The 15,644-nt window shown below is 43.9% G+C and overlaps 2 protein-coding genes across 3 annotated transcripts; both read left to right on the top strand.

Annotated features, from left to right (window-relative positions):
- The first annotated feature begins 1,301 nt into the window (after positions 1-1,301).
- On the top strand, positions 1,302-10,518 carry LOC100283687 (uncharacterized). 2 transcript variants are annotated; one of them, XM_008679464.3, is made up of 4 exons: positions 1,302-1,919; positions 3,963-4,141; positions 4,310-4,536; positions 9,144-10,518. In XM_008679464.3, exons 1-3 carry the CDS (start codon positions 1,387-1,389, stop codon positions 4,522-4,524), a joined length of 927 nt encoding a protein of 308 aa, XP_008677686.1. In that variant the 5' UTR covers positions 1,302-1,386; the 3' UTR covers positions 4,525-4,536; positions 9,144-10,518. The 2 variants fall into 2 exon arrangements, with proteins under 2 accessions (XP_008677686.1, NP_001150060.1); NM_001156588.1 differs by lacking the exons at positions 3,963-4,141; positions 4,310-4,536 and having other exon boundaries at positions 1,380-1,919; positions 9,144-9,502.
- A 2,887-nt stretch (positions 10,519-13,405) lies between these two features.
- LOC100286188 (uncharacterized) lies at positions 13,406-14,405 on the top strand. Its single transcript, NM_001159076.1, has 2 exons — positions 13,406-13,897; positions 13,990-14,405. Exons 1-2 carry the CDS (start codon positions 13,535-13,537, stop codon positions 14,170-14,172), a joined length of 546 nt encoding a protein of 181 aa, NP_001152548.1. The 5' UTR covers positions 13,406-13,534; the 3' UTR covers positions 14,173-14,405.
- The last annotated feature ends 1,239 nt before the right edge of the window (positions 14,406-15,644 follow it).

The raw sequence follows: 15,644 nt of genomic DNA, 5'->3' as shown, positions 1-15,644 counted from the left end.
GTGGCAAGAAGGGGACATTGTCGCACGTTAGGAGGGGGTGACATGCAACATCGAGAATATGGCATTAGTGCGGACTTGCTCAAGCAGTATCGTCAGGAAGAATGGATCCAGACAGATAGATGAGAGAACTAGGCCGTGGAGGAGGACGGGAGTCGGGAGAACTGAGCCGATCCGACGAGGAGGCTCAGGATAGGACTGTTTTTACCCACCTAAAACTTTAATTTTTCTATACTTAATCATAAGTGAACATTATATATAAGAGATTATAAAAATTGAGAGGAAGTCCTACTTTACCTCTCCTTTGGGCCCACCCTACTTCGCGACGCGACAATAGATATTGTGCGTCTAGATGTGAGCGAGACGGCTATCGCTGTGCTCTTAGCCACCGTCAAGGATGCCACTTGGCTGCACCTAGACACTCCCATCGCTGAGTTCACGTCGGCTTCCATCTAGAGAACGCAAATGGGCCGAGGAGTCGGTGTGAGCGTCGATTTTGAAGAGGTAGCCATCAGTTATGGCAGCGGGCTAGCGTTCCTGAGGAGTGGTGGTGGGTGTAGCCTGACTCCTGTACAAGATTGAGCTTTATGATGTGCGCAGACAACACACACAACTTTACCAGAATAGGATCTCGCACTGGGCTTTGCTGAACTCACTCGTTTGGAATGGATAGGCTGTGGCAATAGATCGTGTATGTGATCATGCAAAATACTATTTTATACTATATAATGCATTGTTTACATATTGAAGTTAAATAGGGTTTAGGGTATGTAATAGAAGGTGTGATAAAAAGTCTGCTGGAGACTGCCTTACGGCAACAAAATCCATGATATGTTCAACCCAAGAGGCAAAAGCGACTATGCTTCCCCGAGTGTGACTGTTGTGCAACCAGTCCTTAGGTACAGACGTGCAAGCGGTCCATTAGATCATGATTCAACCATAGATGCAACTATGGTTTGTTAAGGTTTTATTTATAAAACTATACGAGCTAGTGACAGAAGAGTTTAAATATTAAATCTATATATATATATATATGCTTCTATACTTATATATATAATCTATTAAGAACCTAATGTGGGTACCTGGTGATACCACGACTTCATCCTCCGCGTTGACACTCTGGACCCACCTATTACACCACACAAAAAATAGTGCAGAGCGAGCACTTGAATCCATGCACTCTTGTTTTAGAAATTTAGAATTAACAACCAAACAACATGTAAATTAGTGTTTAGAAATAAACAATAATTATATTTGAGTTACTTATAGCTAAGAAATAAACAAATGTTTAGAAATAACCACGAGACACCACTTCCTAGCTTCCCTTCCCCTCGGCTGCCCTCAAAACCCCCTCAAAATCCTCCGAACCCCGCCGCCGACGAGCGAGCTATGGCGCTGGCGCGGCGGCTGCTCCGCCTTACTCCCTACCTCGGCACGCTCTCGCTCCCACCCCCCAACTCGCATCTCCTCCGGAATCGCACCTATATCTCTGACATGCGCCGCTCTGCCTTCGTCGACCGCTTGCTCCGTTCCGTACGCTCCGAGATCTCCTTCCTCGATAACTCCGCCCCGCCACCGCCACCACCGCCTCCTAAGCCATTCACCATTGAGGACCGCCCGGGCGAGCAGTGGGCCCGCCTGCGCCGCGTGTTCCCTGCGGCCGAGGGGGAGGAAGAGGAGGTCAGGGTGGACGCCACGTTGGTCGACGGCGCGCTCCCTCCCTCCCGCTCGGGCGCGGACACGGGCGGCCCGCCCAGAATGCATATCAGTGTTAAGGTTGAGGTCTCCAAGGCCGCGCGGCCTGGAGTGGCGCTCACCTTCGAGTGCTCCGCGTGGCCTGACGAGATGGAGGTGCGGAGGGTCTTTCCCGTCCGCCGCGGCGGGCCTGCCCCAGTGCAGCAGTACGTCGGCCGCCAATTCAGGTGATACTGTACGATGAGAATTCATGAACATCTCCAAATTTTGACTAACTTTTGGAAGCTATGTTAATCACAATTGCTGGTTAGACTATCTGCAATTCAGCACCCGTTCCTCCACATGTTCCTTTACCGGTGATACCGTAGAGGAATAGAGAGAAAATCTGCAGTACCTGTCCCGGTAAAACACCCTAAAACATAGGCAAAATTGCTTATTTGGGTCCTTTATGTTCCACTTGCCAAAATACCTCACTAAAGTTGTCAATAACTAAAATACCCCACAATACGGGTGTTCATCACCGTCACTTTTTTGCCACCAAATAAGATTACGGTTTTGCTATAGTACCATTTTATCCCTGCACAATGCTAAGCACTCTATTAACAGAGCATTACTGCAGTATTTTGAGCATTGAAGATACACTAGCTGTTGATTTAGACCATGTATTGGATGGACATATTTCTAGAAAAGATGTTGGCATGGTTTAACCTAAATTTGAACATAGTTTTCAAAGGTATGACAATATATAGCATGGAAGCAAAAAAATTCACCGAAATTCCAATATGGGTTTAGCCTAAATTTGAACATGTTTATTTACGAGAGTCACAATATATATCATGGAAGCAATAAGTTTTACCCCTACGTTCAGCCATACATTCAACCATTCAGTTCAGCCATACATTCAACCATTCAGCCATACGTTCTCACATTATTCAAGTCTTACACAATGTGATTAAAAAGGTCCAAGCATAATGTAAGACATTCAAGTCTTACATCACACGACTGAAATAGGTCCAAAATGTTATGATAAAAGAAGTAGCAGCAAGGCTAGACGGTAGTTTTCATTTTTAGAGTCAGTTTCTTGTGCCTACGGGTAATTGGGGCTGCTACTACATGTTTAAGGCTTTATGTCAACATTTTTCAGAAATATGTACATCCAATACATGGCCTAATTCAACAACTAGTGCATCTTCAATGCTCGGATACTGTAGTAATGCTCGGCTAACAGAGTACTTAATGATGTGGAGCAGGGGTAAAACGGGTACTGTAGCAAGGTTGTGCCCATATTTGGTGCAAATAAATGATGGTCGGGTAATCTGGCGAGGAACACTCGTATTGTGTGGTAATAGCTATTGACAACATTAGTGGGGTATTTTGGCGAGCGACAATGTATAGAGACCCAAATAAGCACTTTCACCAAACATCTTTCATTATCTCCTCGCATACAACTTGGCTCACCGTCGATCATGCATAAAAAATAAATGCACTTTTACATTAGGCATGATAGTTGGATGTATATGTATTGTTTTAAAGGTGATGCCTAGGCGTCTAGGCGCCAAAATTATCTGGGCATTGGTGCCGCCTTGCTCCAGGGGCTCATGGCGTTCGTCTTGGTGCTCTAGGCATCTGTCTTGGTGCTCTAGGTGTCCGTCTTCAAGCGCCTTGAGCCTCAAATTTCTGCATCGTGCGCCAGGCACGGTTGGCCATCAAATTTCATGCATCCCTGCCTTGCTGCGCGGGAAGATAAGGAAGGGAGGAAGAGATAAGGGAAGATTAGGGAAGAGAAGGGAAAGTCAGAGAGGTTTTGGCGGTGACACCTTTCTCTTCGTGGACGGTGACTTCATCGGCGTCATGGCACCAAGGATTTGATGGTCGACGTCTGTGTTTTCAAGTCGTCCGACTAATCGCGATTAGTCGCGATTAGTCGGGCTAGTCGGTTAGCAGAGCTCGATTAGGCAGCCGACTCGACTAGAGTACCTGGTCGCCCTGGTCGTCCGACTAGTCGCCGATTAGGGCCGATTAGTCGCTCGATTAGCCGGTTCTAGGCGACTAGGTTTAGGACCTAGGTTTTTTGATTTCCTGGCTTCGTGGGCTTTTTTGGCGGGCGGCCCGACTACAGGCAGTTGAAACGCCACACGCCAGCCGCCTCTATTGAACATGGAACGCCAGCCGCCCTGCCTGTTCTGTCTTCTGATCTTCTCTTTATTTCCCTAAACCCTAATTCCCTACCTGCTCGGCGGCTGTTCTTGAGTTCTTGTTCTGGAATCCAGGCTTCCAAAGTCCACTGCTCCCCTCCAGACTTCCAATCCAGCACGTGGGAATCCAATCTCGAGTTCCAGGCTTCCAGCACGCGCGAATCCAGTTCACCGACGGACTCCAGACTTCATCCTTCAATCTCCAGCACGCGCGAATCCAGTTTTTTTCGTCGGCATGAGTTCATCTTCTGGAGGTATTCTTTTGTGTAGTTCTGTTCTTCATCCTTCATCCTTCAATCATTCATCCTTGTATGTGCTGTCTGCTGTGTCATTCTGTAATCTGGACTGGACTTCTGAATTTCTATTCTTGTACTCCATCAGTCCATCAGATCAGTCCATCCTTATTCCTTATTCTTGTACAGAGTTTGGTCGTCGCCGTCAGGATAATGTTGAGGTGATCTTCCCAGAATCACAAGTTGTGGGCAGCGGCAATCCATCTTCTGTTGCGGATAACACAGTTCTTGCTTCGGCATCATCAGCCTCAGCCGCTGCAGATTCTGCAGCTCTCGTTGATAAGGCTATTGCAAAGTTGCCTGCTGATGTTCGTGCACACGCAACTGGTATCTGGGACTTGTAGTATTAATAACTAGTAAGTGTTTCTCTGCTGTTTTCACTTTTCAGTATTGCTGAATTCATGTCATGTTTACTCTATCCTTCATAATATAGTATATGAAGTTCATATATACTATATATTTACTATATAGTATAATAGTATATATTATATAGTATATACATAGGTCCTGGTCTCCTGGATGAACAGGACGACCAGTAAACGACCAGGTCGACCAGAGCTCGATTAGTCGGACCTAGTCGACGACTAATCGAGATTAGTCGCTGGTCGGTCTCCCAGTTCGACTAGCTGGTCGAGCGACCAGAAAACATAGGTCGACGTGGCACCTGCGCCTGATGCGCGATCATCTGTCCAAGGGCGTCGGGTAGGCCTGCTTCCTCTCCTCTCAATCTCCCTTGCTTCTTTCTTTCCCTCGATCTCACCTGATTCTTCTCAATCAGTCTTGCTACCTCTTGATCTCTACTAGGTTGTAGAGATAGCACAATGGCATCTCCCTTGCTTCCTCTTGATCTACTTCTATAAATTGTGTAGACTGTGGAGACAACACAATGGCATCTCCAATTGTAACTATAACTTATGTTGGTAGTGACTATGATCCCAAGACTGTCGTTGATCCAGGGTGGAAGTATGGATTTTTGGCCAGACCTTTAAAACAAATATAAGATGGAAATGGAATGCATCTTGTGTGGTCAAGTCGTTAGTGGAGGGATAAAAAGGTTGAAGCAACATTTGGCAGGAGCCTACAGAGATGCAAAGTTGTTCCAAGGCAATCGGTAAATTAGAGATGACAAGTTATTTGGAGGCAAACAAGAGGAAAAGACCAATCTTCCTAGATAAATATGAAGATGATGATGAAGTGGTTGAGGTGGCAGCAATAATAGATGGGGAGAATAATGCTTCTGTTGTGGTGGAGTCTCAAGCGTCCAAGGTGCAGCATAAGCCCTGTTCAAGTACAATAGCCAAAAAAAGACAATCCACCTTGCAATTTAAGGCAAGTAGTAAAGCATAACAAAAAACAACCAACTCTATAGTTGAGATGTTGCAGAGAACACAAGAAGTGATGGATGAGAGACATTTAGGCTCGTACCAGCCCACAATCTTGGATAGTGCAAAAAGTAAGGAAGACAAGCAATATGTGGACATACAATGGGCTTTGTTCTTCTATGAGTTTGATGTACCTTTCAATACAACAACAACTAGGCAATTTTAGATTGCAGTTGAGGCAACAACACAATTTGCTTCAGGATATAAGACTCCAACACCTTATCAACTTGGTGAGCCAATGAGCCATTGCTTCGAGAGGCTATGAAGCAATAAAGACAACGAAGGAGGAACATGAGCGTGTATAGAAACACTATGGGCCTGTTTGGTTCGGCTTTTTTCTGAGGAGCTTTTTTGAAAAGCTGGCTGTGGTGAAAAGCTGGCTGTGGTGAGAAGCTATCTGAGAAGAATGTGAGTGTTTGGTTCGACTACTATGAGCAGAAGCTGATGATTAGAATCCGGGTGTTTGGATACGCAGATTCTGAAATTGTAGATATAGAGTAAAAAAAGTACAAACAGGAAAAGACATAATAATCAACACTTGACTACAATTAGACAGATATGTCCATTACACCATAACTATGCATTGGTTCACATAAGTAACTACGACACTAACACATTAGCAATTTCTAGTGTTTAGATGGTTAGATTTTTTAAAGAACAGATTCTAACAATAAATATGATAAAATGTAAATTGTCGTAATAATGAGCACCTAATTGGAAATTGTCCCATGTGTTATCCATTACAACATATATGTTAATCATCATTTTTTAATAACTAGTCATTGGTTTTTGAATAAAACGGAGCATGCTACCTCACAATAAGTACGACAAAGAGTACAAGACTTACCAGTTTCTGCAACTGTACCAACACGCTGATAAAATCAACCGGCCAAATAATTTTACGAGAACTCAGCTCAAATGTCATGCAATAGTTCATCTACAGTTAAGAAAAAACAAGGGGGCCCCAGTGAGTATGGGGTAAAGCTGAGCTAGAATCATGCGGCTTGTCCCAGCCGTGCGCCCTCGACCGCTTCTGCGTTGCCGTTGAAACTCAGATTATGGGCGAAGCACTTCTCCAAGAAGCCACGGTAGAAGCTGAGCGTTTGGACCCCAAAAGCAGCTTCTGGCCACTGGAATCGGTAAATAAGCGGATCCAAACGGGGCCTATAGCTGCACACTCATGTCCGATGGATGGTCTAATAGGAGGGGACGTCATCTGATTAACTTAGTGAATAGAGAGTACTTTTAGGAGTCCATTGATGCATCAAGTAAAGTACATGATGCAAGCATGCTTGCTGATTTGCTACAGAAAAACATTGATGGCATTAAGAGAGACAAGGTGGTTCAAGTTGTCAGTTGTCACTGATAATGGTGCCAATTACAAGTCAGCAGGGAAGCTTCTAATGGCGAGGTCCTACATTATTGTAGAGTCCATGTACTGTACATTGCTTGGACCTCAGGTTGGAGAACATATGAAACTTGAAGGAATTCAAGAAACCAATTGAATGTACAAGGCATGTGACAACTTTCATATATGGACATGGGAGAATCCTTGTTGCCATGAGAGAGAACTGGTGGGGCTGATCTTTTGAGGCCCACTACCACTCGTTTTGCTACTTATTTTTTCACATTGAAGAGCATGTACAAGCACAAAGATCCTTTGAAGTCTTTTTTTACTAGTGGATAATGCCATTGGAGCACCAGAAGCACTTCGTGGCTGAAACTTTCTAATAAGAGCCCATGAAACTTTTTAACAAGAGCCCATGAAACTTTCAAGACACTACAAGAAACCGGGGAAACATTGGTTTTGTTAAGTACGTCGGGGCCGACGTTCTTATAGGCATTAAGCACGTCGGTTTATTCCAACCGATGTAGTTACCTTTTTAAGTTTGTCGGCTGAGTGCGGGGCCGACATACTTAAGTTTAAGTTCGTCGGCTGTAGGGGCCACCAACGTACTTAAGCTTTAAGTACGTTGATTATACTGGCCGACTTTCTTAATTTCTTAATGTTAAGTACGTCGGCCCCAACGTACGAACTTGACGAAGTACGTCGAATTAAGCGCAACGGTTAAATACGTCGGTTAACCAACGGTCTATTAGAGTAAGAACGTCGGTTCCTAGCCGACGTTCTTTAATGGTTTTTTCGTAGTGAGAAGAAATTATGCTGCTGCATACAATGTGGCAGAGACTGAAGGTGAAGAGGAAGAAAATGATCCACATGATGTTGCAGAAATCACAGATTGTGATGGTGAGGAAAGGGAAGCACTCGATATCCTAGGAGAGTTTGATGATGTCTTTTGAGAGATGGGAGAGTTCAGAAATCAGAACTAGCTAGTAGCTACTTCTAGAATGCTTTGCTAGTTCACATATTTGCTGCATTAGCAGCTAGTTATTATTAATTATGCCGTTAGAAAGTACTTTGTGACTATTTCAGATTTGGTATTGTGCTGTTTTATATTTTGTGACTTGTTTATAAGATGAGTGTTCAAAACTCGTTATTATGCCATTAGTGACTACGGCTATTTCAGATCCACTATTGCGATGATTTATATTCTATGATTTATGCAGAGTTTATAGCTGCAGTATATATTGGTTGGTTTGTATTGCGTCGCCTAGGCGATCGCCTAGGCGTCCGGGCGGTGGCTGAGTCCCTAGTGCCCTAGTCTGTCTTACCTCCTTTAAAACCATGTATATATGAATAAAATAGTGGATAGTTGCATGCAGAGGAAACATATAAAGAAAATAGGAGCCGGAAAGAATTTGATTTAGAAAAAAGAATCTTACTGATAGACTAGAATATTCTCTCTACAGTAGATATTTGGAAAAATAAAATACTGAGAATAGTCTTTAGGGTGTTGGTATGGCACTCACCTTGCTATTGATTAAAATGTGCCACGTGCTCTATTTTTAGTGAACTAACGACGGTGTGAGCATATGGGTCATTCATGAAATAGGTGAAGTACTTGAGGACAGGAATGGTTAGAATCCATTTCCTTTCCCAATTCATGTATACAGAAAAATGACAAATGTGATTGCATTTTGTTTACAAAAGGAAATGGTGTGAATTCTCTGTACCCAAATACTTCTATACCTAGACAAGTGCCTGTCTAGGTACATGGCCAAAAGGTACAGTAAAAAAAACCTTTGGGGCAGATGGAGTGTGTACATTATAAAATGACTAGTGTTAACTTGTTAGGCACAACGAAGATTTATCTCAAGTTATGTTCGTTACAGCAGTTATGTACGACAGACTGACTAATGTAAAACCTAGCCGTTTGGTTCACATGTTGGTAACATAATGAGTAACTGATAACATTAAATGATGTTTGTTGAAGTCCAACCGTAATCGAATACCACAATAGAAATGGATACCAACCTATTCAAATTTGTTACCGCCGGTACTCAAGTGTGAATCATTACCATTACCATTTACGTTACAAAATGTAAACGAAACAGCACCCTAGTTCATTCCATTTTGATACACTTGCTTTTTATTGCCAAGAAATGAGCTTCATTCATGCTGATACGAGACTTCCTTTTTTTGGGAGCATGTAGACTAATTTGTTTGTTCTGGTGAACAGTGAGTTGGATGAGGAAATGCAAAGTGCCGTACAAGACTACCTGGAGAAAATTGGAGTGAATGATGACCTTGCTGCATTTTTGCACGCCTACATGGAAAACAAGGAGCACACTGAACTGATCAGATGGCTGAAAAACGTTGAGTGCCATATCAAGAAGTGAACATTCTAGTCGGGTTAATACTTTGTCCTACAGCACTTGCAGATGCAGCTTTTGATCGCAATCTTGGAACTTTACTAGGCCCCATTTAAATCCTTAGAATTGATTAAGCTCATATTGTTGTATGAGAAATATCACGCCTACATGGAAAACAGGGATCATACTGAACTTATCAGATGACTGAAAAACGTAGTGCCATATCAAAAAAAATTGCATTCTAGTTGTGTTAATACTTTGTCAACTTAAGGGACGACGTAATTTTTTTTAAGTTAAGTTACTGTAGGGAGGGCCTACAATATTTTTATTATTTCTTGGTCAAATATGAATAGCTTACAGTAAACTTACAATATTTTTATTATTTCTTGGTCAAATATGAATAGCTTACAGTAAAGTAAAAGGTGATTACGATACAAAGCACTGAATCCAATTGCTAATTTTATCACCTATCTCTGGCTTAATTTGGTGGCACACGAGAGTCATTTCTTTTTTAAACATTTCTTGACATGCATCCACCGTGGGTGGGGTCTCGTTGAAAATCCAATTATTCCTGCTTTTTCAAATGCACCAGGTCATAATGATGATAGTTTCCATTCTCCATGGTACTTGCCATCTCATTCTAATTCTCAGGAAGGTATTGATTAGATCCGTTGTTCTTGGCGATGTGATGCCTATTAGGAGCTAACATCTTCTAGCAAAGTTGCATCTGAAAAAAAGATGAAGAGCCATCTCTTCGAGCTGGAGGATACAGTTGTCGCAAGTGTAGGAGTCTAGTGGCATAGATCGCTGTCTGAGGAATGAACGAGTATTTAATCTATCTTTAAGCAGTAACTAGAAAAGACCTTGTGTTTAGGCTGACATTTTGTTTTCCACAACCAGGAGAAGATGAGGTGGGTCCACTGGTTGCCAGACATGTGGGTCCACTGGTTGCCAGACATGTGAGTATAGGCCTTCTGTGAGGAAAACAAGCTAGAGGAACCATTGCAGAGCCATTTGCCTCTCTGATCATGTTGCGGAAGATTTGCCAATAAGTCTTGTAAAGCATGAAACTGCTCAAAAGCTTCAACAGACAGAGGAGTGTGGAACATCTCATGCGAGGTTGCCGTTCTTGCTTGGTGAATAGTGATGTCTTTGATGGAAGCGAAAGACCAAAGTTCTGGGAATCTTGCAGACTTGCACATGCCATCCCAGTTGTCATGACACAGAAGTGTTGTTTTTCTATCTCCAATCTCCACCCAAGCTAACTCTTTATAAGATTCTTGAATTTTAAGAATGTCTCTCCACCAGAATGAGCCTAATTAAGGGACGACGTAATTCATGTGTCGAAAGCCTCCAACTAGAGTGTAAATGGTAGATAATTTTCGTACATATCCAATTTCAAATATATTGAGAATTCTATACCCGTTCGTATGCAAGTTCGGTCAGACTCGGATATATCAGTATTTTGTGTTAGTTATATTGTAAGATTGGTCCATACAAATAATTTAAAAAATTGTAAGATCTATAAATAATTAAATTATGTATTATGGTTTAGTGCCATACGAGATTTTGACTCAACGTTAACTCAATTTATATGATTAGACTTTCTATATCCATATGAGGATGTTAAGAAAAGGATAAAGACATCATACTACCGAAATCTAGCTCTTTGTCGAGTGTTCGATGCTTTACCGAGTTCAGTTTATCGGACGTTACTCTCGGCGAACTAAGACTCTTGGCACATACCTTGTTTGCCAAGGGTGGAACAGTCGGCATAGAAAGACACTCGACAAAGGAGTCTTTGCCGAGAGCCAAGCTCTCCGCGAAATGCGACGCTCGACAAAAAGCCGTTAGGAGCCATCTATTGTTGATGGCCGTTAACTTTGACGAGTGTCTTCTCTTGACACTCGACAAACAATATTTATTTTTTTTTCTTTTTTATACCAAACTTTTTGTGGTGTTTTTCTATAGTATATAGACCTACATGGTCAATTTTGGCACAATTATCAAAATGTTTGCTATAACTATTAGATTTAGTTTGTTTAATTAAATTTCATCGGATAATTTAAATTTGAACTGCAAGTCACTCGAAAAATGGAAAATAGTGAATACAAAAATGATATTAATGTTATTTAGCACAAAATACAACATATTTCAGAAGCGGACCGGAATTTTCGAACACCATGCTCACGAAACATGAACAAGAACTTGTGATATATTTGTTTTAAATTTCTATAAAACACAAACAAAGTTAGAAAATCACGAAACTTGTCGACATGTAATAATATCATATGAAGAGGCTGTAATAAAATTTTGACCATGTTTCATGAAAGTTGTCACGTACTATGTATAGAAACCTAGATGTCCTTCAGATGAAATCATAAAACTTCAATGTAGACCGGATATGTTTCTACGTGTCACACTCGATCCAGGATACTCCGTAAAGTATTCTATGCTGAGTGTCAGATCCAGGACACTCGGTAAAGTATATTTTTAATTTAAAATAAATATTAGCCGAGTGTCAGATTGCGGGCACCCGACAAAGAACTTTACATTAACCGAACTGAGCACCCACTCAATCACTCACTTTAACGCGCCGCCTTACCTCGCTGTCGCCGTTGCGCCACCTCGCCGCGCGCCTAGCCGTGCGCCGCCTACACGTGCCTCGCCATCGTTCGCCTAGCGCGCCGCCTCCACACGCCACCGGTGCCGTTGCGCCACCTCGCCGTCGCCCGCCTAGCTCCGACCCTCGTTGCCGACGTCCTGGCCTCCGTGTGCTGAACCACCGTCCTCGGCCCTGGCCATGGCCACCTCGAGCCGCTGCGCCCATGTGCCGAACCGCCATCGCGGCGTCGCCCACCGAGACCACCCTCGCCTCTCCGCCACTGCCACTGCCACTGCCACTCCGAGCCATCATCGTCACCACGATCGCCACCATTAGAGGTTCCCCCACTGCCTGTTTAATTGTAATTTTTTGTTTTGAACTTTTTAAAGCACATGCTATATGATGAGTAATCTAGTGGATGAATCACAATACGTTATATTGCATATTTTTAGTATTAGGTGTGGGATACGTAGTTTGTTAGAAATGTATTGCCATAGTATATGTACATTTTTTGTGATTGTCGGTCATTACGTCGTTAATAAATGTGTGGATGTCAGCCATCGTGCTGTTAGTTTTCTTTGCAAGTTTTGGAAACCTTCCCGCGCGGGGAGGTGCTATGGAAATTTTTTGTTGACAGGCTTGTGTTTATTATTTTTGCAGAGGTCTTCCTAGCCGATGTAGGTCGGCCTGCACCGCGTCACGTCGCCACTGCACCGATCCGCCATAGCCCCGCTAGCCTGACTCCAACGATACCCTAGTTATAACATCTACTTTTGCATCATGGTCGTAGATCACATAAGAGATACAATGTAGATACACAGATCTTTGCATATATATAAATGTATCTGTTTCGAATTGTCCAATTTTTTGAATAGCATGTGGTTTATAGATAGGGTTAGTTTCCATGCTCTACTATGATTGTATTGATAACAGATAAAGAGGACAAAGTGTTCTGGCGGTAAATAAGGCCAGTTTTACTGAGTTCTGTCCTTTATGATGCATTAGCTATTTGATGATTTATCAGGTTAATTTAAAAGATATAAAAAATTTTATTTGGATAAAACCTATTATCATAAAAGCTAATGTGACACTTTTATTATTCGATTTTTAAGGTGGTGTTCTTAGTTTTGTTGGTGTCCTCATTTTTATAATTAGTTATGTTTTTTCTTATTATAGATCAGAAGAGTAAAACTGAGCAAAAAAAATATGACTAAGAGTAAAAACGAGGAACGTGATAAAACTAAAGGTTTTGTGTTACGAAAGTCACCGATAAAAAAAAAAGACTCGAGGCACCTCTCGATAAGTGATTGGAGATCCCTTCATCCGGCCCTTCTCCATTCACCTACAACTTTCCTCCTACAGCACGACGGTTCGCATCGCAGCCCACTGGGCCACGGGCCACGACACTTGCAAAATGAAAACCCGGCCCACATAGTCCGAAATTGAAAACCACAGCCGCGACGCCGACGCGCACCGAACAACAGCTCCGAGAACGTATCGCCCACAATCCTCCACGTCTACCGCAATCTGTCACTATAGCCTGCGCATTCGCATCCGGGCATCCGGCATCCCACCCCACCCACCTCCTTCCTCTTCCCGCCCGCTAAAACCCACGCCACCGCCGCGCGCCGCCGGCAGCGCAAGGGACGCACGATGGCCATGCAGGTGGTGCGCAACCTCGACCTGGAGCGGTACGCGGGGCGGTGGTACGAGATCGCGTGCTTCCCGTCCCGGTTCCAGCCCAAGACGGGCACCAACACGCGCGCCACCTACACGCTGAACCCGGACGGCACTGTGAAGGTGGTGAACGAGACGTGGGCCGACGGGCGCCGCGGCCACATCGAGGGCACGGCCTGGCGCGCCGACCCTGCCAGCGACGAGGCCAAGCTCAAGGTTCGCTTCTACGTGCCGCCCTTCCTCCCCCTCATCCCCGTCACCGGCGACTACTGGGTGCTCCACATCGACGCCGACTACCAGTACGCGCTCGTCGGGCAGCCCTCCAGGAACTACCTCTGGGTGCGTGCGAATTCCTCTCTGGCCTCCGTCCGTCTATCCCTCGCCGAATCGTGCCTGTCTGCCTACCAATCCCCCTGTGTTTGTGTGTGCAGATCCTTTGCAGGCAGCCTCACATGGACGAGTCCGTGTACAAGGAACTGGTGGAGCGTGCCAAGGAGGAAGGGTACGACGTGTCGAAGCTCCGCAAGACGGCGCACCCTGACCCGCCGCCGGAGAGCGAGCAGAGCCCCAGGGACGGCGGGATGTGGTGGGTCAAGTCCATCTTTGGCAAGTAGCCTTGTGGTGGTGGGTGGCAGCGCGGGTGCTGCCGTGCCGAGCAGGCGAGCGCACGCAAGAGATGCCTGTGACCGTCGGTTCCGCGTGTACATTCAGCACTAGCTGGGGATTAAGTTGGTTCGTTGTTGCTGTCGCGATCTGCAAATGGCGAAAAGTGTGCTTGTTTCTTGCCCGTCTGTATTGTATCGAACTTTGAGCGAATGTTTCAGTTTGCTGCATCATTTGTTTGTCATGTGCTGAATTCCCTGCTTGACCGAGTTCGTAGGCAATCCTCCATGTCGTTCTGTTCAGTTGTGGTTAACGCAGCGTGGAAGGAAACTGAAGTTTTACGGAGACGGACACAATTGCCGGCTTTCTCCGCGGTGCCGCTTGGTGGCAGCGGCCAGCGGGCAGGGAGCGTGGCACGGCGTGCTCAGCGCGAGCCGAGAAGCCGGGACCGCCGAGGGCGCACGCGACGTGTGAGGGGCACTCCATGACATTCAACAATTCGGTATCCAAATTCCCGAGGGCGCACGCGACGTGTGAGGGGCAGCTCCATGACATTCAACAATTCGGTATCAAAATTCTTATTCACATAGGTACGTGCCCGTGCGTTGCAACGACATTCAGAATATTTGGCAAAATATTAGTGCACAACAATTATATAGTATTGTAATGTGATACTTCTAGGAGATAATTCAAAACCTTGGATAACTTAAGGCCAATAAATAAGTCAAAGGAATAACAAATAAGTTGGAAAATTTGGAAAGTCAAAGTACTCCACATACATGGTAAAAGAATGTTTAATGTAACGGTGAAAGCTACTTCATCTTCTGGAAATGTATGATGCCCCAATAAACTTTGGAATATAAGAGATTTGCACAACGTCAGCATCCTAAAAATTACACCACAAAACACATGCAAAGAAGCAAATGAGCTAAAATCTAGAATTGATCAACTAAAAATCATGGCTCAGAATAAATTAAAGACAATTACTGCTGGTGCTGGGAAGAATGTGTTTACGTGCTACAAGGGGAAGAAATGCTTAGTTAAGGTATGTCACTATATGCAAGTATATGCTCAGGATGGACAACCAGTGTTTCCTTATTTCCTGCATAGTTTAGGGCCACACATTTCAATTATAGCGGATAGTGTTTATGGCGATAATCCAATGATACACATATAAAATAGATAATACCTTTGATTTGACAACGCCCAAGGTCCCATAAGTATCTCTAACATTGTCAATACAATTTAGAGCAACCTTCAATAGATCAGGCACGCAAGCCTGAACATGGGATGACAAGTTCATGAAAATGTCAACAGTCACATTTGGAGCCTGAGTGTTCATATGAAGGAAGGGCAACCTAATAATTTCCCTGAAAGCATCTACAGTCTGTCTAGCTCGAGCTAGCTTATAAATATGGAGAATAGCTTCAAGCTGTCTCAGCATAATTTGGTGCTCAGAAATGAGATCCTTCTCTTGAATGTT

This window comes from Zea mays, chromosome 1 (genome assembly GCF_902167145.1).
Source record: "Zea mays cultivar B73 chromosome 1, Zm-B73-REFERENCE-NAM-5.0, whole genome shotgun sequence".
NCBI classification, from domain to species: Eukaryota; Viridiplantae; Streptophyta; class Magnoliopsida; order Poales; family Poaceae; genus Zea; species Zea mays.
This window is presented reverse-complemented; position numbering and strand designations above follow the sequence as displayed.